The 24,660-nt window shown below is 36.9% G+C and overlaps 2 protein-coding genes across 2 annotated transcripts; one reads left to right on the top strand and one right to left on the bottom strand.

Annotated features, from left to right (window-relative positions):
- Positions 1–409: 409 nt before the first annotated feature.
- LOC102220390 (myosin heavy chain, fast skeletal muscle-like) lies at positions 410–12,011 on the bottom strand. The gene is made up of 41 exons (XM_023348785.1): positions 11,969–12,011; positions 11,705–11,746; positions 11,342–11,563; positions 11,100–11,243; positions 10,846–11,002; positions 10,743–10,770; positions 10,541–10,652; positions 10,298–10,390; positions 10,147–10,210; positions 9,890–9,988; positions 9,701–9,804; positions 9,478–9,616; positions 9,278–9,396; positions 9,033–9,182; positions 8,279–8,449; positions 7,729–8,035; positions 7,260–7,333; positions 7,100–7,187; positions 6,901–7,018; positions 6,692–6,815; positions 6,009–6,145; positions 5,649–5,904; positions 5,198–5,440; positions 4,901–5,077; positions 4,657–4,802; positions 4,477–4,567; positions 3,997–4,386; positions 3,782–3,908; positions 3,587–3,705; positions 3,299–3,495; positions 3,032–3,215; positions 2,788–2,953; positions 2,490–2,614; positions 2,076–2,384; positions 1,795–1,998; positions 1,582–1,707; positions 1,329–1,499; positions 1,092–1,196; positions 914–1,009; positions 642–773; positions 410–528 (listed from the first exon to the last, which is right to left on the bottom strand). Exons 3-41 carry the CDS (start codon positions 11,543–11,545, stop codon positions 511–513), a joined length of 5,814 nt encoding a protein of 1,937 aa, XP_023204553.1. The 5' UTR covers positions 11,546–11,563; positions 11,705–11,746; positions 11,969–12,011; the 3' UTR covers positions 410–510.
- Positions 12,012–14,814: 2,803 nt separating this feature from the next.
- On the top strand, positions 14,815–23,487 carry xab2 (XPA binding protein 2). The gene is made up of 19 exons (XM_005815486.3): positions 14,815–14,967; positions 15,262–15,410; positions 15,500–15,623; positions 15,743–15,940; positions 16,338–16,472; positions 16,578–16,742; positions 16,925–17,069; positions 17,151–17,302; positions 17,408–17,527; positions 17,632–17,763; positions 19,074–19,205; positions 19,314–19,427; positions 19,533–19,695; positions 19,812–20,002; positions 20,521–20,643; positions 20,731–20,902; positions 22,421–22,547; positions 22,648–22,751; positions 22,860–23,487. Exons 1-19 carry the CDS (start codon positions 14,932–14,934, stop codon positions 22,919–22,921), a joined length of 2,544 nt encoding a protein of 847 aa, XP_005815543.1. The 5' UTR covers positions 14,815–14,931; the 3' UTR covers positions 22,922–23,487.
- Positions 23,488–24,660: the final 1,173 nt, after the last annotated feature.

Below are 24,660 nucleotides of genomic sequence, written 5' to 3'. Positions count from 1 at the left end.
GGGAAGGAAGATAAATAGCATTATATATACACGTTTTGTTTTCCTGTTCTTTATTTTAAGTGAATGCCTTTTGAAGTCCTCCATAATTGTTTTATGACGTCTATTTTGGTCATCTGCTGGAGCATTCAAATGTAATTTAGCTCATAAACTGACAATCAAAAAACATCTGTTAAATGTTATAGATGGGTAGCATGCAATAGGCACTTCCATGTCAGACAATACTATATGGTAGGATTGGTGTTATTATTTAGGGAATCTACATTGAAAATCTAAAGCACAAATAAAGAAAATGATTTATTTGGCACTGTGTGCAACACTGCCGCTGCTTAATCTACAAAAGCCTAAATTGCTGAGGGCTACATTTTGATTTGAACAAGACATTCAAAAATAAAGTGACAAGATTATGAAAGCCATTGATAATTATCATCTTTATTATTACAAGAAAGATACCCAAACAACTGGTTCATATTTTATGAACTCCGTTGAAAGGACTTGAGTATATGATGACTCTTACTCTGCAGAATCCGACTGACAAAGGAGAGCACAGAAGACAATTAGTTATTATCAAAGTTCAAAATTAAGATTTCATTTACTGACTGACACAGTATCATCAAGAAATACCATTGTCAAAAAATAACTACCTTTCCAGCATCACGGCTCTTGGCTCTGAGCTTGTTGACCTGAGACTCAGCGATGTCAGCACGCTCCTGAGCTTCCTCCATCTCATGCTGGACCTTCCTGAGCCTGGACATGTGGGTGTTGGCTTGTTCCTCCTGGGAGGAAAAATGGTTACATTGTTGTATTAAAGTAGATAAGACACTGTCATATTTACCTATTGTTTATGAACATTGTAATTTATTTAGTTACTTTTTGGCTAAAATATAAGATATTTAAGATAAAATATCTAACTTACAGCTTCCTCAGCCTGTCTCTTGTAAGACTTGACCTTGAGCTGGAGCTTATCAACCAGGTCCTGAAGTCTGACCAAATTCTTCTTGTCCTCCTCAGCCTAGAAATATTACAGAAATACATGTTAAGTACTAACAATAAGATAGAAAGTTACTGTAGTTTTACTAAAACCTAAAAATTACCTGGTAGGTCAACTCCTTAACTCTCCTTTCATATTTGCGGACTCCTTTAACAGCTTCGGCTCCACGTCTCTGCTCCCCTTCAACCTCAGACTCGAGTTCACGAACCTTTTAAGTGATTATAAAGCATTATCTTTCTAAAAGTATGTGCCTTTAGACTGGGATTTGTAGAAGTTGTATGAGAAATGTATTTTTGTTCATTTTTCAATTAAATCATTTGAATGACATTGGAACTCATACCCTCTGCTCCAGTTTCTGGAGCTGCTTCTTGCCACCCTTCATGGCGAGGTTCTCAGCCTCATCCAGGCGGTGCTGCAGGTCCTTGACTGTAATCTCGAGGTTCTTCTTCATCCTCTCCAGGTGAGCGCTGGTGTCCTGCTCCTTCTTCAGCTCCTCAGCCATCATGGCAGCCTGAAATTACATTGTTTTTTAAATTTTGGTAAAAGGTTAAACAAATGGTTTAAATTGTGTGGTTTCCGAGATTTAAACTGACATCAGTGATAGCCTTTTTGGCCTTCTCCTCAGCGTTTCTGGCCTCCTGAACAGCATCCTCCACCTCACCCTGAACCTGGACCAGATCAGCTTCCAGCTTCTTCTTGGTGTTCAGAAGACTGGTGTTCTGAAAATTAATGAGAATAAAAAAAATTGATGTGTTGGTTTAACGACTTTAAAAGCCCTGGTTTCTTGTGAATAACTAAAACCCAACCTGAGAGTGCAGTAGTCCAACACGCTCACTGGCATCAACCAACTCCTGCTCGGCCACTTTACGTGCTCTCTCTGTTTGCTCCAGAGCGGCTCTCAGCTCCTCAATCTCAGCCACCATCAGACCATTCCTGCGCTCCACCATGGCCACCTGCTCCTTCATGTCCTCCTGTCCTCTGAGGGCATCATCAAGGTGCAGTTGGGCATCCTAACAGCAATAAAAATTTGGCTGTCAGAAATATAAAAAGTCTTTTATATTAAATCATTTATATATATCAAACTCACCTTGAGTTGTCCCTGGACATTCCTCAGTTGTTTCTGGGCCTCGGCAGCCTGCCTGTTGGCATGGCTCAGCTGGATCTCCATCTCGTTCAGGTCTCCCTCCATCTTCTTCTTGACTCTCAGGGCATCATTCCTGCTCCTGATCTCAGCATCAAGAGTACTCTGCATTGAGTCAATCACCCTCTGGCTGTTTCTCTTGATCTGCTCCATTTCTTCATCCTTCTCTGCCAGCTTCCTGTCAATCTCACTCTTGACCTGGTTGAGCTCCAGCTGGACACGGAGAATCTTGGCCTCTTCATGTTCCAGAGTGCCCTTGAGAGGTATGAGCATACAGCAAGGTAGCAAGGTGCCAAAATAAAGTGTCCTGAATATGCATTTTGTATGTATAATGTGGTTTAAATTATTAACTAGTTTTACCTCGGCTTCTTCTAATGCAGCTTGAATTTCAGACTTCTCAGAATCCAGAGTCTTTTTAGTTTTCTCCAACTCATGGATGGTCTTACCAGTCTCACCAATCTGTTCGGTCAAATCTGAGATCTCCTCTGCAATGAAAAGTAAATAAAATGCTGTTCAAGCAAAAACCTACTTAAAAAGAAATAATTGTTGTTAGTTCTCTTTCAGTTTGATAAGGAATGTTACAGTAGCAAAACTACATGACTTGTATAGCGTCTGTGTTGTTTCTTTCTTTATGATGAATTTTTTTATAATGTCATACGCTGTAGGTTCTTGTTCTCTCTCTTCATGGTCTCCAATTGGTCCAGAGACTCTTCATAGGAGTTCTTCATCTTGAACAGCTCAGTGCTCAGGGAGCGGGCCTCCTTTTGGGCTCCTTCCAGCTCAGCCTGGCTCTCTTCATACTTCTGCTTCCATTCTGCCAGGACCTGGAAATATGAGGACTAATTAAGAATATGTTTTTATCTGAATTAATCAGCCTTTTATTTGTTGTAAAATTACTGTACCTTGTCAAAGTTCCTCTGCTTCTTGTCAAGGTTGGCAGCCAGAGAATTAGCTCTCTCCACATCAATCATGAGGTCCTCCACCTCACCATGGAGCCTCTGCTTGGTCTTCTCCAAAGAGGCACACTTGGAGTTCACAGCCTCAATGGATTCCTCAGCCTCCTGCAAGCGCTGGGCAAGCTTTTTCCTATAGTGCATAGATGTTTCAATTGATAGCAATGCATAATAAAAATTACACATAATTAAATTGAGACATTCATTATGACTCACTTGGCCTCCTCCAGCTCCTCAGTGCGCTGGATGGCATCAGTCTCATATTTGGACCTCCATTGAGCCACCTCACTGTTGGCCTTAGACATGCCTCTCTGCAGCTCAGCCTTGGCCTCCTGCTCCTCCTCAAACTGCTCTCTGAGCAGATCACAGTCATGGCGGGCTGATTGAACAGCATGGGCCAGGGCATTCTTGGCCTGGAAAGCACAAATTTGATAGTAGAATGATTTGTCTAGTTCTGACCTCATAACTTATGACATAAAAGGAAATATAAACAGATTTTCATACCTTCATTTCCTCCTCAATGTGTCTCTTGAGCTCCTCAATCTGCTGAGTGAAAGCCTGCTTGCCTCTTGTCAGCTGAGAAACAAGAGCTTCTTTTTCCTCAAGCTGGCGAGCAAACTCACCTGTAAAAGTCATAAATACATTATTTCTGAGATTTCTTTAATCTGTAATACACTGGTTTAAGGCCAGGTGAATTACCATTCTCTGTCTGGAGTCTTGCTTTCTGTGCATTAATGTCATTCAGCTGGCGGACATTCTCATCATTTTTAGATTTGATTTCACTAAGTTGGTCCTCAAGAGTCCTGCACATTTTCTCCAAGTTGCCCTGAAACCATCAGAAGTTAATGTAAAAAGTACTCATGAGCCATAATTTGTATATCTGAGCTTTGTGAAAACATGAAGTACCCACTCACCTTGGCTTTGGCAACAGCCTCCATGTTGCTGGACAGGTCATCAATCTCCATCTTGTACTCACTCTTCTCCTTCTCCAACTTCTGCTTGACACGCTGCAGATTGTCGATCTGCTCTCCCAGCTCAGCAACGCTGTCGGCCTGCTTCTTGCGGAGAGCTGCAGCGGTAGATTCATGCTGCAGGGTGGACTCTTCAAGGTCACGACGCAGCTTCTGGAACTCAGCCTCACGCTTCTTGTTCATCTCAATCTGAGCAGCTGTGGCTCCACCAGCCTCCTCAAGCCTCTCGCTGATCTCCTCAAGCTCCCTGGAGAGGTCAGCTCTCTGCTTCTCTACTTTAGCACGTGCAGACCTCTCAGCCTCAATCTCCTCTTCCAGCTCCTCAATGCGAGCCTAGAATTCAAATGCATTGAAGTAATCATTCAAGATCACTATGGAAAATAAAAAAATCTGCCACATGTTATTAAGGTTAATGTGTTGTACCTGGAGTTCCTTGATCTTCTTCTGAAGCTGAGCTCCAAGGGACTGTTCATCCTCAATCTTGCTGAGAAGCTGGCTGATTTCAAAGTCCTTTCTATATGTCAAGTAATAATGAGTCATTATTTTGAGTTAAACTTTAAAACCTTTTCAGTTGTTCAAAAAGGGAGAGAAAAGATCATTTACTTCTTGATCTTTTCATCAGACTGCTGCTTGTCATTCTCCAGATCCATAATGGATTCCTGGGCCAATTTCAGATCTCCTTCAAGCTTTCTCTTGGCTCTTTCAAGGTCCATACGGAGTTTCTTCTCTTGCTCCAATGAGCCCTCAAGCTGTTGTATAGTCGGTACAGTCAATCACAGCAATCAATACAAAGACTGCATCATTAGGTGAATGCCTAAGGAGGAAGACGAATAAACAGTTTTCTTACATCGTCCACTTGTTGTTCCAGCTTTGTCTTGGCCTTGGTCAGAGTGTTGACTTTGTCTTCCTCTGCCTGGAGATCATCCAGTGTTTGCTGATGGGCCTCTTGGAGGGCTTTCTTCTCCTTGGACAGCTTGGCAATGGCCTCATCCTGAGTTGCCATCTCCTCTGTCAGGTTTTTCACCTGACGTGAAAGAGTTATACATTAAATATTTAAGAGATATAAATTCAAATAATACCCTCAAATGTTATTTATTACTGTCCAGTGTGTGTGAATGTCTGTGCGTTTTTAAGTGATGTGAACCTTGTTTTCAGTGGCATGTTTCTCCTTCTCCACTTTAGCCAAGGTGAGCTCTAAGTCATCAATGTCCTTCTTCAGCTCAGAGCATTCATCCTCCAGCTTCCTCTTCTTGGCAGTCAGCTCAGCATTGATTTCCTCTTCATCCTCCAGTCTCTCACTTGTCTCCTTGAGTTTGGCCTCAAGCTGGATCTTGCTCTTAATCAGCCCTTCACACCTTTCCTCAGCATCTGAGAGATTCTCAACTTCCTATGATTGAGGGGGAAGAAACATATGTTAATTTTTTTACATATCCATCTAATAAGGACGATTCAAAAACATGTACTTTTTACACAGACCAGGTGTTCACCAAATACATAACACCACTGTTATTTTAGTTTATGAACATAGGAACTACATGGTTAATTACTCTAGTATGAATATAAATAAATCACATTCAAGAAATCTTCCTACTCACAGCTGCTACTTGGAGCTGCAAGTCATTCTTCTCCTGGAGCATAGAGACCATTTTCTCCTCCAATTCCTTCTTTTTGGCCAAAGCAGTAGCCAAGTCTGTCTTCATCTTTTCATAGTTCTCCTTCATATTCTGCAACTCCTTCTCAGTCTCAGCACTCTTCAGCAGAGGCTTGATCTTGAAGTACAGGGTCATCCATGGCCAGTTCTTGACATTCATGAATGAACGGATGTTGTATTGGATGGAATAGATAGCCTCTCTGGTTGAAAAATCAGTTAATCAAAACAACATCAGTTTTACCAAAGAAGGATCTTGTTTTAAAAGGGAAGGGAAATTATTTAGCAGTCAAAATAATACTCCCACCTTCTCTCCATCATTTTCACAAACTCCTTCCTCATGACATATCCTCTGCAGAGGGCCTGAGTCATGGTAACCAGCTCAGCCAGTTTCTCATCTCTCATCTCCTCAAGAGTACCCAGCAGACCAGCTTTGAAGAACACCTATGACAGCGTAAGTATTGCAAGTCAGAACCCATGGATACAAAGAAGTTGTTGTCTTTTATCAAATTATTGTCCTCTTTTTCAAGATGAGAGGTGGATCAAAACGCAGACGGGAATTTAGAAGTCTTAATCTGGGTTTATTAGATGTCCAGTAACACTGTAAAGTCCTACCAAGGTAAGAATCCAGCAGTGAGTGAATGTAAAAGAAGAACGAATATTCAAAGGAGGTTGATTTCTAGATAGAGAATTGATGGCTGATTGCTATCTGACTGCAGGTGTGAGAGCAGAGAAAGCAGGCTGAGAAGAGTGAGAGAACATGGCACAGGGGAGAGGGAGAGCACACAAACAGGGAAACTAGAAAAATGAATCTAACTGAACTAGACATAAGGAATAAACACAAACTAGAATGATTAAGAAAGGAATGAACTAAAGCAAAACAGAAACAATGCTGATCTATTTAAAATAAGAAACTAAGGAGTACAGAATAACTATGAAGCTTGAATCAGAAATCAAAACCCCAAAACAACTGAAGATCCTGACAAATACCTTAGTGTGTCCAAACTTGTACTGAGTGTGGTCCACATCAATGGAGCCCAGCAGCTTCTCTGAAGCCTTCTTGTTGTCAATAAACTGTCCCTCAGGGATAACACTGGCATTCAATACTTTGTATCTATGAGAGAAAATGTGGATGTTGCCTTTTTCCATCTTCACATCTGAAAACATTTCTTCATATTCAGAAAGACAACAGCAGCCACCTCTGCTTGAAGTCACCATAGAGGATTCTGCTGGGGAAGCCCTTTCTGCAGATTCTGATGCCCTCCAGCACACCATTACACCTCAGCTGGTGGATGACCAAGAAGTTCTCCATAAGACCTGGTAATATATTTAGTGAAAAATAATTCAACAGTGTCCACAAATAATATAATGTAAAATATCTTAGACTGAGCTTCTTGCCTGGAGTCTTTGACTCATTGGGAATCAGACAACGCACAAAGTGAGGATGAGTGCTCCTCAAGTTGGTCATCAGCTTGCCCAAGTTCTCCTGTGGATCATTGTCATAAAATTAATCTAAAACACATTAGGTTCTTATAGTCTTTCAAAATAGTTTCCATACCCTGAAAAGAGCAGACACAGTTTGGAAGGAACCACCCTTCTTCTTGCCACCCTTCTTGCCACCACCACCAGCCTCTGTTTGAAAAAAACAAATAGCAGTACAGCACATATTTGATCTGATCAATAAAATTGTAAATGTATGTATGTATGTATGTATGTATGTATGTATGTATGTATGTATGTATGTATGTATGTATGTATGTATGTATGTATGTATGTATGTATGTATGTGTGTATGTGTGTATGTATGTATGTATGTGTGTATGTGTGTATGTATGTATGTATGTATGTATGTATGTATGTATGTATGTATGTATGTATGTATGTATGTATGTATGTATGTATGTATGTATGTATGTATGTATGTATGTATGTATGTATGTATGTATGTATGTATGTATGTATGTATGTATGTATGTATGTATGTATGTATGAAGGAATTTTGTCTGATTAGTTCATGGAAATCATACCGTCTGATGAAGCATGAGTTACATAGAGAAGACAAAGCAGTTTGTTTGCAGACTTCTGGTAGAGCTGAACCACAGAATCGTTCAGTGGGTCCTTGTTCTTGTCCAGCCAGCCAGTGATGTTGTAGTCCACTGTACCAGCATAGTGAACCAGGGAGAAATGAGCCTCAGCTTTGCCCTTTCCAGGCTTGGGTTTCTCATAGGCTTTACTCTTGCCAAGATGCTGATCGTTCAGCTTGTTCTTGAAAGTTGTGTCAGAGGCTTTGGGGAACATGCACTCCTCTTCAAGGATGGAGAAGATGCCCATTGGCTGTGAACAATTACCATTTTAAATGAGAAATTTAACTTTAGTTAAAATTTAATTCAAACTCCTGTAAATATTTGCAGATGAACTTGCAGAATAAATTCAACAAACGTTTTATCACAGCTATTTGACAGAATACGATCAAATCTCAGTTCAAGTTGTTCTGCAAGTTTCTGTCAATCTGTTATGAAAATTACATGAAAATCAAGTAAGTATACAAACAAGAATATTTTTAAAACAGCTTCTCACCTTCTCAATAAGCTCAATGCAAGCAGCCAAGTCCATACCAAAGTCAATGAACTCCCACTCAATGCCTTCCTTCTTGTACTCCTCTTGCTCCAGGACAAACATGTGGTGGTTGAAGAACTGTTGCAGTTTCTCATTGGTGAAGTTGATGCAGAGCTGCTCCAAGCTGTTGAACTGTAATTATTGAGAGTTTTTTTTAAATAATTGGAAATCACACTGTTTCATAAGACATTTTGGTAACACTTTATTTGACGGGTTGTGAATCATGACACTTTTAATACAAAGTTGACATTATTCAAAATGTCTTTTTTATGACAACTTGACATTAACCAAGACAAAAATGTCTTCATTATGACAACTTGACATTAACCAAGAAATCATGATCTCACATAAATTTGTTATAAAAGTATTACTGATTACACTTTAAAAATTATGTAGCTTTATGTTATTAAAGCTAAAGTTTAATCAGTAATACTTTTATAACAAATTTATGTCAGATCATGATTCCTTGATTAAAGTCAAGTTGTCATAACGAAGACATTTTGAATAATATCAACTTTGTATTAAAAGTGATATGATTTACCGAATGACACTTCGGTAAATTATGTTGAATATTTATAACAGTCATAAATATTCATGAAGACTTACTCATGTTCATGACAGGTGTTATGTCATGTTTATGATGGTGTCATGATAGTCTAATTCACAACCCGTCAAATAACGTGTTACCGACATTTTTTAGTTTTTCTTCACTCACATCGAAGATCTCAAAGCCAGCAATGTCCAAGACTCCAATGAAGAAGGCTCTCGCCTGCTTTGTGTCCAGCATCTCATTGATACGGATGACCATCCACAAGAACATTTTCTCATAGACAGACTTGCACAGAGCGCTGACAGCGTTGTTCACCTAGAAGAAGAAATTTATGTAATAAACTGCCCTGCATACTCCCAACAGTTAAGAAATGTTTTCGGTTGACCAAAAACAACTATTGCAGAATTTACCTGTGGGACGGTCTGACCTTTGGTGACCATCTCATTTCCGACTTTGACTCTTGGGTAGCACAGAGCCTTTAGCATATCAGCTGAGTTCAGACCCAGGAGGTAGGCGATTTTATCAGCCACTTTTAGAAAAAAGACAGATATTTAAATGTAGCCAGCTTGACAGCACAATGAAGCATTTCTAAAAATTTTATAATTTTTACCCTCAGTGCCATCTGGTTCAGCCTGCTCCTCACGCTGCTTCTGCTTGAACTTCATGTTGCCATGATGCATCACAGCACCAGTGAGCTTGTAGATGTTGATTTTCTCATCACCAGTGAAACCCAAGATATCAATTGCAGTCTACAATAGATATCAAGTTTGTAGTTAAACTTTCAAACATCCCATGAATAGTAAAATTTGTGTTACCCAAACATGTGAACTTACATCTGTTGCAATGAACTCCTCCACATCATTTATACTCTTGACAGTCACCTCACCCTGACTGATCATATGATAGTCATAGGGATTGGTAGTGATCAATAGAGCCTCTGCAAAGAATTGGAAGAAATAGCTATAACATGCATGGTATGTTTTTTCATTGAAATGTTGTGAGCAAGTGATCTAATATTATACCTAGCAGCTCAGGCTTGTGGCCTGTCATCAGCTGATAGAAGATGTGGTAGCTCCTCTCAGCAGACAGTTGGAAGGTGACACGGGACTTCTCCAGCAGATCTAAATTTGAAAAATTAGTGTGGGAAAATAATATACTGCTAATATGTTTCACCACCCAAGAAGAGTGCATGTCTCTAAATGTTCTCCATAGAACATTATACTGCATTTAAATCAAAATCCATTTTCAAGTCAAATAATAATTTGCAAAAATAACTTACATGTTTCAATATCTGCTGAGGCCAGCTTGCCACTGGTTCCGAAATGGATTCTGATGAATTTACCCTAAACATGTAATAATCTGGCTGTTAGGATTCTTCATATGCAACTCCAAAATCATGATACTCTTTCTTCCCTTCCCCTAATACTCACAAAGCGAGAGGAGTTGTCATTCCTCACAGTTTTGGCATTACCATAGGCCTCCAGCAGAGGGTTTGCTGCAATGATTTGATCCTCCAGTGAACCCTGCAAAAATATATTTTTAACATTTGATTTTACATTTCACATATACCTCTTATATGTGAAATGTAAGAGGTATATTTTACATGCCTCATAAATATGTACATTGTTTAAGAGGTAATTCTCTGACCTTTATACACAAAAAGAATTGTATACCTGCATTTTTCCTGAAGCTTGTTCTGCCTTCTTAGATCCAGTCATTGCAACTGTTGCAAAGTACTGGATGACACGCTTGGTGTTTACAGTCTTCCCAGCTCCGGATTCTCCACTAGAGGGAAGGAATAATTGATCATTCAAATTATTCAGCCTCATTGTTACAGTTCTGTAAATATGTATAAACATTTTTTTTGTTACTTACGTGATGAGGATGGACTGGTTCTCACGATCTGAAAGAAACATTTGTAAATATATATGGTTTGCAGTAAATATGCATCACCATCTCTCACTGTTCAACATCTTACCTGTGAGCATGAACTGATAGGCATTGTCAGAGACAGAGAAGATGTGAGGGGGTGCCTCAATCCTCTTCTTGCCTCTGTATCCTGCTACAACAACAGCATCGTACACTGGGAGCCACTTATAGGGGTTCACAACGACACAAAACAAGCCAGAATAAGTCTGAAAAGACAGATATATTCTTATTTAGTATCCTAGCCTGCTTTTGAGTTGGTATTTTTTAGATTTTTATGGTAATGTATTCTTCCTAAATTCTCACATAGATCATCCAAGACGCAAACCGATCTTTGAGGTTATACAACACACAAGGCTCGTTGAGGTGGGTCATCATGGCCATATCCTCAATTTTGTCAAACTTTGGAGGATTCCTGGGATGAATATCATCCTCTTTGACTGTTACAGTCTAAAACAAACATGGACTGTCACAAAGTGTTTAAAATATAACATTCGGGAGGAATTAGAAAAGAACAAAATTAAAAAACTTAACAAAGCTTTACCCACCTTGCCTCCATCTGTCTCAACAGTGGCTTTGCCACCTTCTTTCTTCACAAGTTTCCCCTTGACATACATGTCATCAGGATCCACCACAAAGTAAGCTGTTTTAGCATCAAAAGGAGCGGTCTGAGCCTCAATCCTCTCCTTTTCCGGCTTGCGGAGATATATGGCCGCAGGGCCATAGGCCTCCATCTCTGCATCCGTGCTCATTTTGGCAGCTTTTCAGTTCTGTAAGAATAATAACTTTTGAATTGGTTTAATCTTATTTGTTCTCATAAAATTTGTATGATATTCTGGAACACATTTCTAGAAAATCAAAATCTATTGTTGTATCTATTTTGCTTTTATTATTGCACATATAAATCCTACCTTCCTCCCAGCTGAGTTGATGTTTAATGATGTCTAAAGATGCTATTAAAAGAAAGATTTACATAATTAATCTCAAAATACTTTTCTGAAATATTTTAATTTTAAAGTCTCCTAGATTAATTAAGGAATTGTTAAATTTCAAATAACTCAAATCAGCAATACAAAAGAATCATTTGATATCACAGAAGTAACAGAAAGAGACACATGGAATTCATCACTTAAACCCAAGCAAGTGTAAGTTAATGTAAACAACAAAGGACTGACCTGTAAGGGATGCCCATCAGTTCTCAGCGGAGTCTGGGGCTGCTGCTTTTATACAGGCTGAAAATGCCTTGGTCAGCAGCAGTCTGCTTCTCCATTTGGTCAAGCATCCTTGTCATCTTAAGACCCATCGTGTGACATTTCAGGATCAGTCTGCTATTTTTTGATGTAACATTTACTAGCTATTAAGCTAAGAGCTTTTTCAAACAAAGAACTTGATTACTTTATTACTAAATCAAAATAATTCAGAACCATGTGTTAAAAACATGAGACTGAAAACTTGTTAATTGGAATAAAAAGAAAATGCAACAACAAAACAATTAACACTGCATTTGAAAGTGTTTTAATTCTATAATATGCATCAATAATTAAAGTAATGAATAATTAAAATTCTCAATTGCTAAATTAAGGAACTCGTCAGTTGACCGCTCTTTCTTAAAACCGTATGCGCTGCCTTTAGTAAAATCTCAGTAAATGTCACAAATATCAAGTCTGAAAGTATAGCCACATTTCAAATATTTGCAATAAAAAATAATGATTTTTTTTTTCTCCTATGACACACTAGCGGTGCAGAAATGCATCAGTTAATTTTGAGAGTATGTTATTTAGTATGAGTCTTTTTCAATCACATCTTTCTCATATAAGCATGTCTTTTGATCATAAAACATAAGTCTGACAGTAATCTTTAAAGTATGTCTCAAAATAGATGCCATGACATACATATGCTCTTATAAATAATTTATACAAATACATTTTAATTGTTACTCTCTAAAATATGAGTAAGTTTAAAGAACTGATAACTTTGTAGTGAGAAGCTGTGTCTTCTTAGCCCTGCAAATAAACAAGCCTGTTGCCAAGAACAGAAATTCATTTGGGGAAGCTCCCAAGTGGTGCTGGTATACGGTTGCAGGACACTGGCACAGGTCATATTCCTCTAATAAAACTGAATGTAAGGCCCTTTCCATAAAGTTCAAGCGGTGTTACACCTTGCCTTAAAAGGAAGGGAAGAACATTTGCCAACCAGGGTGAGAGAAGATCTATAATAAGTATCACTTGAATATCCAAGATCTTTATCCTCATGCTTCACTTGATTCAAAGGATGTTGTTGCTGTTGTAGACAGTTGGTGACCTTCCAAAACTATTCAACTTTGATTTTGATCCTTCACTAGCCAATGCTTGAGAAATATTCATTACACAAGCAACTGGCTAATACTTTTTAAAATGGATTACATGGCATAATACATCTCTGATATTTATTAGTCTTTATAGCAGTTTCTATTTTTAGGCAGTAAGAAAAGAATTTGTGTTTTATTTATTTGACTTAATAGTTGATTACACTTGTCATATAATTTTTAAATTTATCTTGTTTTGCACAATATTTCTTTGTATCCAGGAGCAGAACAAATGAGTTTTATTTGTTAGATTTTTTCATAAGGTTAAGCTTATATATGATGGTTCAGAAGAGTGGACTCCAAATGGCACAAAGTTTACATCAAGTTTTTCAGGTTTCATTAGAGTCAGTATCAACAGGAATACTGAACATTTTATTTAACTCCCTTTTCTTAAGAGGTTGTTTGGTACAAATGCTCTTTATTCAGTATTAGTTGGACAGAAAGTAAATCTGAGAGAAAAAAGTAAAGACTTGCAGTAAATGGCCTCATGGCTAGTATTAAAACCAGGGACAGCTGCAACAAGGATCACAGCCTCACTATGTGCTGCTTCTGTTCTACCACTCACCCACATGAAGGCCCGACAAAAGTCTTAATATAAATTTAAGTATTTATTTGCCTTTCAGCATCTACAAGGAACAGTGCAAGTGGACATATTGTCTGTCCTGCAACTCTGCAAGAATAAAGTGGGTATACAATTTGATTCTTAACCCCTTAACTATCACTCTCGAAACATTTACATGTTATCTATTGGGTCCATGAGGACAACAGGATCCTCATGACAGTTAAGAGATGTTGCCTTTGTTAGGAGGAAAAGTGTATTAAAATCAATAGCTATTTTATACTTATATATTGCAAGTGAAAATATAGCAACTTTCAGACATTTATACACCCATTTTAAATTGCCATTTAAAAAAAGTATTTTGTTAAATCATTTCAAAATCTTTTACACATGTAATGTTTGTGGAAAAGTGTTCCTATTTTTTCCTACTTTAACAGCGCAGTGGAGGAATTTTGGCCCACTCATATTTGGGGAATTGTTGTAACACAGCCACATTGGATATTTTTTTAAGCAAGTTCTATAAAAGAAGATTCATTGCTTAAAAGGTGCATATCGTAACATAACATGTGTTTTTTTTCTCAGTTCAGTTGTATAGGATGAAGGCAACAGTATATCTGTAAAAAATAATAATTTATCATATTAAAATTTTTTAAGTAACAAAATTTGGGGATTTTTGCAGGAGTGTGTAGAGTTTCCAGTGCCACTGTAAATAAAAAGTAAAAATACCATGTTCAATAATTACTTAACAGCAGCTGAGAAATTGTAATAAAAATTTTAAACAATTAAGAAAATTGATTAAATGGTTGATCCTGAAGAAATATATCTATATGAAAAGATGTTGGTTGTCTTAATTATATCTTACAGGATAAGAAAAACATGAACAATTTTGTCAAAGGAAAGAAACAGCAATAACATAGGTTTACCGTTGACTGGAACAAAAACTGACACAAAGATATATATTTTAAGATTTCAGTAGCATTATCTTGCTGATAATACTGGTGTCCTTTCCTTTAAACACCAGCTGGTGGCAGTAATAAACCCTGTTGTTCGTTGACCGCAGAAAAACTACAAACTTGCCCCAGGTTTGTAGTTCTTTTTGAATGCGCTTGCGTGCTTTGTAGCGGCACCACCGGAAGTTACATGGAGGGCTACACGCTTTGAGTTTGCAAGCTAGTTTAGCTTTTCAAAAGTTAGCACTGAGTTTTAACTCCAGAGTTGATACTGTCTTGAAAGAAATGCCTTCCCTAAATGGAAAAGCTGACGTTATATTTGTAAGTAATACAATTGAAAATACTATATAATGTATATCGCTATATCTAACATTAGTTGTAGCTAGCTAGCGTAAACCTAGCCTGGCTGGGTACATAAAATTGAAAGAGACAGTTGTATTTTGTGTGTTTTCAAGGAGTTATACTTCATTATAACTTTATATTGCTATCAAGACATCGTAGCAATATTAACCGTATCACTTTATTTTGCTGTAATGAAATAAATTCAAACGTCACTCTTTCGTAGATTTTAGCTTACATCGTCTTTCGTGTTTGCTGTTTGTATTACTTTTTCAGGAGGATGATGATCTTCCTTATGAAGAGGAGATCATCAGGAATCCATACTCAGTCAAGTGTTGGATGCGCTACATTGAATTCAAACAGAATGGAGCCAAATCCACCCTGAACATGATATATGAACGGGCTCTGAAGGAATTGCCTGGAAGGTAACTTTTACTGAAAGATAAAATTGCACATTTTTGGTAAAGATGACTCTCTCTTTTTTTTAAACCAAAATTTCCCATCATTTTTACAGCTATAAATTGTGGTACAATTATCTGAGAGAAAGGAGGAAACAAGTCAAAGGAAAATGCATTACAGATCCAACATATGAAGAGGTCAATAACTGCCACGAAAGAGCACTTGTGTTTATGCACAAGGTAGTATTTACTCAAAATCCAGCAATATAACAGTAAATAAAATAATGCATACATTGAAAACATTGTGTGCTCTTGGGTGTTTTTTTAAACTAACCAATATTTGTTTTCCATAAATGTAGATGCCCAGGATATGGATTGATTACTGTCAGTTCGTGGTGTCACAGTGTAAGATCACGAGAAGTCGGAGAACATTTGACCGGGCTCTAAGAGCACTACCTGTAACCCAGCACCCACGAATCTGGCCTTTGTATCTGCGCTTCGTTCACAGCCTGCCCCTGCCTGAAACAGCCCTGCGGGTATATCGAAGGTACCTTAAGGTGAGATCATGGAGCACAAAGCATTTCTGTACAGCACCTGTCATGTAAGAAGTCATGTTGTAATTGCATGTAGGGAAATTTTCTGTAATTTTACTGTACAGGCTGTATTTTTGCTTGTGTGGTAACATTTTACGTAAATTCCTGGAAGCTCTTTCCTAAGTAAAAGTATTTGATTGTTTTTATGTTTTGAGAATAGCTGTGTTATGTGTTTCAATCAACAAAATATATAGTTTTGATTCTGATTAAGAGAAGTTTAGCAGCACATCTTCTAACATTCTTCTGGTATTTGCATATTGCAACATCGTTTTAAAGGTAACAAAGATTATGCTCTAGAAATTTAAGTACAGTATTTCTCTACATTTTCCAAAGTATTCTGTCTTCTCTTTATACATTGTAGCTATCTCCAGAGAACGCAGAAGAGTACATAGACTACTTGCGGTCTGTTGGTCGCTTGGATGAAGCAGCTGTGCGATTAGCAGCAATTGTAAACGATGAAAGCTTTGTGTCCAAAGAGGGCAAGTCCAACTATCAGGTAAAATGTCATTTTAGGTCTAGCACCTTCAAGTATGTCCGCATTATTCTGATCATAATAGCATATGAATCCTTATTCTGCGTGTATTTTTACTTTTTTGTTTAGCTGTGGCACGAGCTGTGCGACCTGATCTCTCAGAATCCTGATAAAGTGACCTCTTTAAATGTTGGAGCCATCATACGAGGTGGCCTCACACGCTTTACAGACCAACTTGGAAAACTTTGGTGCTCTTTGGCTGATTATTACATCAGGAGTGGTCACTTTGAGAAAGTACGTTTCACTGAATTGCTTACATTTTTATGTATAAGTCAGTTTTAATTTATTATTTTAAACTTTTGCTCTATATATGTGAATTATATGTGATTATATATATATGTATATATGTGATTTTTTTTGGGTTGTTGAAAGGGAATGCATGATGTGTCATTATAATGGTTTCTTTGTTTTTTCAGGCACGGGATGTGTATGAGGAAGCCATACTTACTGTAGTAACTGTGAGGGATTTCACTCAAGTGTTTGATAGCTATGCTCAGTTTGAGGAGAGCATGATTGCTGCAAAGATGGAGACCACTGCTGAGATGGGACAAGAGGAGGAAGGTTTGTATGAGTTAGCATTAAGGGACCTTTCTTCCACAGTACCACTTATAAATGGCAGTTTTTTTTCCTCTCTCCAACCAGATGACATAGACCTGGAGCTTCGTCTGGCCCGCTTTGAGCAGCTAATTGCCCGGCGGCCACTTCTGCTCAACAGTGTATTGTTGAGGCAGAATCCCCATAATGTGCACGAGTGGCACAAGCGAGTAAAACTTTATGAAGGAAATCCACGACAGGTAAGTTTAAGGGCCTGTATATATTTTATTAAAAATATTTCTATATCTCTAAGTATCTATCACACAGTACTGATAAATGGATCAAATATAATGTGTCCACTCCAGATCATCAATACATACACTGAGGCAGTACAGACAGTGGATCCAATGAAGGCCACTGGAAAACCTCATTCTCTCTGGGTTTCTTTTGCTAAATTCTATGAGGAAAATGAACAGCTGGATGACGTAAGTTACCAAAGTCTTCCCTTTGGAGCTGCATGGATTCTTTGAACTTAGGATGGATGATAGTTTTTCCTTTTAATTTATATGTCTCATATTTCCTGACTCAGGCCAGGACAATCTTTGAGAAGGCTACTAAAGTAAACTACAAACAAGTGGATGACCTTGCTGCAGTTTGGTGTGAATATGGAGAGATGGAACTTCGGCATGAGAATTATGATCAGGCACTACGCATACTGAGGGTAAAATTCTTCTAGTAGATATTTTTGTTGATTCCAGATGCTGTATCAGCATGATTTGATATTTTTTTCTTCCTTTATTGCTGTTTGCTATTTTTTATTGGATGAGACAAGGAAAATACTAACACACTAAACAGCAAAGCGTTTGAAAAGCTATTTTCAAAAAAAAAAAAAATAATTCAACGATAAGGTCCTACCAACATAAACTATTCTTTGGAAGTTATATCTGATTTTTATCATTTCAGCATATTATTAGCACATCATCCAATAAGTCTAATCTATTGTTTCAGTTCATAACACTCCAGTTATAAGTTTAGAAGAATATCCAGATTTACTATGTTATTTATTAAATCTTAGTGTGTGAAAGTTGTTTTTTTCCAGCTCAGACCAACAATTTCTGCTGAGTCAGAGCTTTGCATCATTTCCACTTCATATGTATTCATTGGATAACAGTGGAGAGCTAAGGCTGCCTTGTAATAGAAAACACTTCAACTGAGCCTGACTTAGGAAATCTGCCTTGACCCACTGGGGATTGATTAGATGAAAGGGAGAGGAACAAAAACACAAAAGCACCAAACAAGAGAGGAACAGTAAAGAACCTGGAGTGCAGAGAAACTGACATGTTGAATTTGTTTTTTTTTTTTAAAATGATACATTTATCTTAATGTATCATTTTCTGTTCAAAGTGTGTCATAAAATACTATCCTTTATCAAAAGCTACAGAAAGACTGTTCAAATGATAACTGTTCACACTTACAAACAGGCTATTTGACAAACTTCCTTATCCTGCCTCCCAGATGTCTACTAATATGCTATGAAAATATATTTGGTCTCAAAACAAAGGACTAACCAATGCAGCATTATGCATTACAAGTAACAAGCACATTGCTTTTCTATAAACTAGGTCTTTAGGGACATCTATTGACAAATTCAGGAACTGCAACAATACAAACATATTGCAAATGAAGCATATGTTTGTGCTCTGTAACAAATGAAAGAAAAATTACAAAAGCATGTAATATTTTTAGTTGTTCTGAAAGCATTAAGAATGTAATGATATTTCATTGTGTTTGGTTTGCTTCATTGTATTCAAGGACTCACTGGTGACACAACATTCACATGAAAACAGATTGTTTAGAAGTCATTAAAAAGAAACTTATTGAACATGAATTTGTGAAAGATGAACATTTAAGGCAAATACTTCAAATGCATCACTGTAAAGCAAATGAAACTACTGTATTTTTCATTGCCATGTGACTTATTACTATTGTAGCTATAACACTAAGTTTATATTTTTATGATTTTTGTATTAGAAAGCTACAGCAATCCCATCTAAGAAAGCAGAGTACTTTGATTCATCTGAGCCAGTCCAGAACAGAGTGTACAAGTCTCTGAAGGTCTGGTCTATGCTGGCAGACCTCGAGGAGAGTCTCGGGACTTTTCAGGTATGTATATAAATTTGTAGATGATGACAAAGCACATAATCAGATCTATATTTTTCCTATTTCCGTTATTAATTTCTATTATCTTATTATTCTGGTTTTGATCATTAGTCTACAAAAGCAGTGTATGACCGCATTATTGATCTACGCATTGCCACTCCTCAAATTGTCATCAACTATGCCATGTTCCTTGAAGAACACAACTACTTTGAGGAAAGCTTTAAAGTAAGAACACTTGAACCAATTCAGGAACATGTATTTTGTCACTCATAGTTGTATTTATATTTGATCAGTTTAAAAATATTTTCATCGTTTCCTTCCTTTCAAAAGGCATATGAACGAGGGATCGCTCTCTTCAAGTGGCCAAATGTTTATGACATCTGGAACACTTACCTTACCAAGTTCATTGACCGTTATGGCGGCAAAAAATTGGAGCGAGCCAGAGATTTATTTGAACAAGCCCTGGATGGCTGCCCTGCCAAGTTTGCCAAGAGTAAACAACCTTTATAGCACAGCACAAGCATTTTTCAGTATTACATTTTATGTTCTTATTCTATCTTGTAAATTGCTCTAAAACATTGTTGTTGTTTTCTTTTTATTTGTTTTTAGCCATTTATCTGTTGTATGCCAAACTGGAAGAGGAGTATGGATTGGCACGGCATGCCATGGCTGTCTATGAAAGAGCAACACAAGCAGTGGAAACTGAAGAGAGACACCATATGTTTAACATCTACATCAAGAGAGCAGCTGAAATTTATGGTGTTACGTACACCAGAGCTATTTACCAGAAGGCTATTGAGGTGAAGTTTTAGTTACATAAAACAATACTTGGAAGTGTTTCTTCTCATTCTTCTGCAGGTTATGCCTCATAGAGTTCCAAAGAAAGTTGTTTTTTCACAAAATCAGTCAAATAAAGATAGCTGAATTTCTGTTTTTCTTAGTACCTAAAAACATTCCTCAGCTAAACCAACAATGATTCTAAACCATTTTAGAATTATATGAAATAAAGAACATCACAATAGCCGCACATCAAGAGTAATGCATTCAAGACTTGTAATTCTAATTGCAATATTTATTCTATGAATAGTAGTTTAAATTATTACATCTCAGTTATCAAGCTTCATACCCACAAATCACACAAAGAACTTGTATATTTATAGTTGACGAACTATTGTGCTGAGCTTGCCTAGAATGATAAAACACGTCTAAGATTGCAACATTTGTTTAATTTACAAAGCATATTTTTATCTTCTAAAAGTGTTGTTTTATAAATGCTGAATTGGCTGACATCTGAGGATTACCTTTTATACTCCACCAGGTTCTGCCTGATGAGCATGCGAGGGATATGTGTATGCGATTTGCTGACATGGAGTGTAAACTTGGGGAGATTGACCGTGCCAGAGCAATCTACTCCTACTGCTCTCAGATCTGTGACCCAAGGGTGAGAGAAACCACCTTATCTAAATGTTCTCTTAGTAAAGTGTTCAAAAATATGGCAAGTCATTTGGATATATTTATCGTCTTTTAGGTGACAGCAAATTTCTGGCAGACCTGGAAGGAATTTGAGATTCGCCATGGAAATGAGGATACAATTAGGGAGATGTTGAGAATCAAGCGCAGTGTCCAGGCTACATACAACACCCAGGTCAACTTTATGTCCTCACAAATGCTGAAGGCTTCAACAAGCTCTACAGGCACTAGTAAGACACCATATTTGAAAGTTGGGCCCATAGTTGTTTGTTTCCCTTGGTTTTAGTATCTGCTTAATTCCTTACTCATGAAGGTCTCTTATGCTATTACTGCAGTCTAAAGACATGTCTTTCTGTTTTGTTTCGTCCTATTGTAAGATTATTAGTTAGTTTATTTTATTGTAAGATTATTAGTTAGTTTATTCTGTTGTAAGATTATTAGTTACAGCTATAAAAACAGCTATAGAATTTGAATATTTTATAAATAAAACGGTGAAGGCCATTCAGAGACAAGCTAAGGACAATAGTTGCTATCAGAATTAGAAATATACGTTATATAACATAGTCGCATTTGATAAAAGCATTTGATTCATATCTTGACTTAATCTTTCAAAGTTGGAAAAGTATGCTATGGTATTTCTGTATTCAATTATTTTTTAAGCTATTCAGCTGGGAAAATCAAGTTTGAGTCTTCAGATATTTAACATTAACAAAAGTAAATAGTTTAAATAAAGCTGAAAAATGCAAGCACTTCTCAAGGGTTAATGTGAGGCAGATTTTGTTTCTCCACTAAAATAAGGTAAGCACTTCCGTAATCCCCAGCGGATTAATTTACATACCAGTAAATCTAAGGCTGCACCCCAAATTATTCAAATACCTGATAGACATAATTTTACATTTATTTTATTTCAGCCTAAAAGGTTATTTCTGGCAGAAATTTAGACAATTTTGATGGATCTATTTTACTTTACAAAAATAGTTTCCAGAAATGAAGTAAACCTTTTCTCTTTAATTAAACCTCCATTATGGGCAAAACTGCAATCAAACCAGTTTTTTTTTTTTTTTATAGTTCCTGAAAACATTTTGTATGTTTATACTTTATATTTACTATTTACCTTTGGTGATGAGTTCCAAGTATTTGAGGTTGGAATCACCCTGATCTTTCGCGCCTCATATGATTCTCCATCAAATTGAAGTAGGGGTACCTTGCTGAGTCACACCAAAATGTTAATATTACTGTCCAATATTGTTAATATTACTGATCCAAAAAAGTTTTTTCTTTTTTCATGTACAACTTTTTTTTTCTCCTCCCCTCCAGGGGGTCTTTTGTGGGCTCTAGTGTCCCTTATATGAAAGTAGGCTGACAGCAAAGGGGAAAGAGAGGGGGGAAGACATGCAGCAAATGTCGCCGGGTCCGGGAATCGAACCCGCGACGGCCGCATCGAGCACTCAAGGCCTCCAAATGTGGTTTGCGCTATCCCCTACGCCACCACAGCACGCCCCTTCATGTACAACTTAGACATATTTATGATAACAAAAGCAAAAATAAAGCATATTGGGTCAGAAGAAAGTCCACACATTTTCTGTCCACTGGAGTGTTTTGTCACTTGATGATCTGTGTAAACTATATGGGATATTCAGAGAAATCAGTTTAGGAAATTTTAACTTTAAATTTACAGGATGTTTAAGACTTTAGGAGAAATATTAATAATTTATATGTTTGTCTCAATATTTTCTATTTGGTGTCAGTTTCAGATCTTGCTCCTGGCCAGATGGGAATTGATGATATGAAAATGTTGGAGCAGAAAGCTCAGCAACTTGCTGCAGAAGCTGAGCAGGACAAACCCAAACCCAAGGAGAAAATTCTGTTTGTCAGGTTTGTGGTTCAAACTTTGATTGACTAAGATATTAATTCACAGATTTTATGAAAGCCATCACTTTCAATGCATCACCATTTTCCTTATCTCTCCATACAGGAGTGATACTTCTCGTAGTGAGTTGGCTGAGCTTTCCAAACAAGCCAATCCTGATGAGATAAATATTGACGAGGATGAAGATGATGATGACCAAGAACCCGATGGTTAGTGTAAAACAAATTAAAACTGTGGTGTGAGGGGGGTGAATTGCTTGCTTAAGCATTTCTGTGAGTCATTAAAAATGCAATTTTCTCTATTTTTTGCCTTTACAGAGGTGCAGCTTGAGCAGAAGAGTGTTCCAACAGCTGTCTTTGGAGGTCTTAAAGAGGACTGAGAAAATGACTCATTAAATTTTGCAAAAATCCAAGCTTATGTAATATTTCAGTGGCTACATATTTTAGATTACAGTGAATGTTTAGATGTATCATTAGTTTGATAGAATGATACAGACATCCTAAAGAATTAGCAGGAGAACTTTCCCTTTAAAGTTTTGTTTTTTAGGTGAAGAGCTGTATCTACTTTGACCACATGATGTCAGTAACTCTTAAAGCCCAGCATGTTTATTTTATCGGGCATTTTTTAAATGATATGTTTTGTTTTAGTTGTATACTTATTCACACTTATTTTTCCGAAATAAATAAATTTAATACATGTTTTCTACCAGAACAAAATTTAAATATGTTTTAATTGAAAGCTTTGTACCAGAACACACAGGGGAGGAACACGGTTTCATCAGCTTTGAATGTTACAACTGATAATGTAAAGAATATCCAAAAAGTTGAAAACTTGTAGATTAATTCTAACTTTGTAGTAATTCAGTTTGAGGTGTGGTTGCTTTTGTACATCAAACCGTTTGTTGTTGAATGGTGGAATTACATAAAATTTCAAATAATCAGTAAATGTTATGTAATAGAGTTTGATTTCTATTTTATTCAAATTTTATAATTCATTTTCTTATTCATATAGATAGTAGATAGTAATGTTATAAAACTGGATAAAGAGGTAAGTACTTAAATCTGACATAAATTAGCAAGCAAACTTGCTCAATATCTCAGCTTTAGACACCCCATCATCAGACACAAACTGGCATATTACAAAGTACTTACTTGAACTAATTGTTTCAACAAATTAAAATAGCTGTGAAGTAATCTTCTTACGAAGTTACCACAGCAGGGCCTGTAGACCATTTTTGAGCATCATGTGATGACATGCTCTTGGGTGTGCTGTTTACCAAGGTTGTAGGTGTTGCAGGAACACTGTCTGGAAAAGTAAACTGAAGCACTCAAGCTTTTAGGTTTCATTACCTCACAAAAAAGCGCATCACATTTTTATTGATTTTCTCAATAGCAATGTATAAATTTCAGATTGCTATGTTGTGTTATTGTACACAAATTTGGAGCTGTTTAAACTTGGATTTAAAAGAAGATGCTAGATTAATTTTGATTGTTTCATTGCATATTTTAAGATATAGTTTATGAAATGTTAGAAATTCTTTAAGATTATATTTCTGTGTTGCTGTCAAATATAATTAGAAAACTTTAGGTAATAGAGAAAAATACCATGCAAAAATTTTTAGGATTACGAATTATTAAAACAAATAAAATCTTCACAGTTGTGAGATGTCCATTGGCTTCGATATTATAATAAGCCATTTAATTTATTGACTTACCATTCACAGTAGAGCGGATTTTTTTTTTTTTTTTTTTTTTACCAAGTGAATAATGGTAGAATTAGACTTCTTATCATTGAATAAAATATTGTAAATAATCTCCAGGAACACCCCTCCATAATAATATGTTTGCTATGTTCAGTTTTGTGTAGGAGTGCATTTTAACTACTTCAGTATGACTTCCTATACTGTTCAGTGTGATTTCCACACTTGGGCTTTTTTTTTTTACTTTTGGAGTTTATAAAGTTTTGAAATGTAATAACAGAAGAGCAGATTTCGAATGATCTGCACTTTAAGTTAACTTCCAACAGCTTTAAGGCAATAAAATGCTATCCCTTCAGGGGTTCATCTACATACCAGATGCACCTGTAGCAAAACTACCACCACACCTCTACCTGCTGTTT

Source organism: Xiphophorus maculatus, chromosome 16 (assembly GCF_002775205.1).
Source record: "Xiphophorus maculatus strain JP 163 A chromosome 16, X_maculatus-5.0-male, whole genome shotgun sequence".
NCBI lineage: Eukaryota > Metazoa > Chordata > Actinopteri > Cyprinodontiformes > Poeciliidae > Xiphophorus > Xiphophorus maculatus.
Note: the sequence above shows the minus strand (reverse complement) of the source record. Positions and strands in the feature narration are given on the sequence as shown.

Coding starts and splice junctions, on each gene's coding strand:
- LOC102220390 (XM_023348785.1), bottom strand. CDS start 11,545: ATGAGCACGGATGCAGAGATGGAGGCCTATGGCCCTGCGGCCATATAT. Junction 10,391..10,540: donor AAGCTTCAGGAAAAATGCAG/GTATACAATTCT, acceptor ATATTTTTGCAG/GGTTCACTGGAGGATCAAAT. Junction 5,905..6,008: donor GTGAAAATGATGGAGAGAAG/GTGGGAGTATTA, acceptor TTTTTCAACCAG/AGAGGCTATCTATTCCATCC.
- xab2 (XM_005815486.3), top strand. CDS start 14,932: ATGCCTTCCCTAAATGGAAAAGCTGACGTTATATTT. Junction 17,070..17,150: donor GATGGGACAAGAGGAGGAAG/GTTTGTATGAGT, acceptor CTCTCCAACCAG/ATGACATAGACCTGGAGCTT. Junction 17,303..17,407: donor ATGAAGGAAATCCACGACAG/GTAAGTTTAAGG, acceptor TGTCCACTCCAG/ATCATCAATACATACACTGA.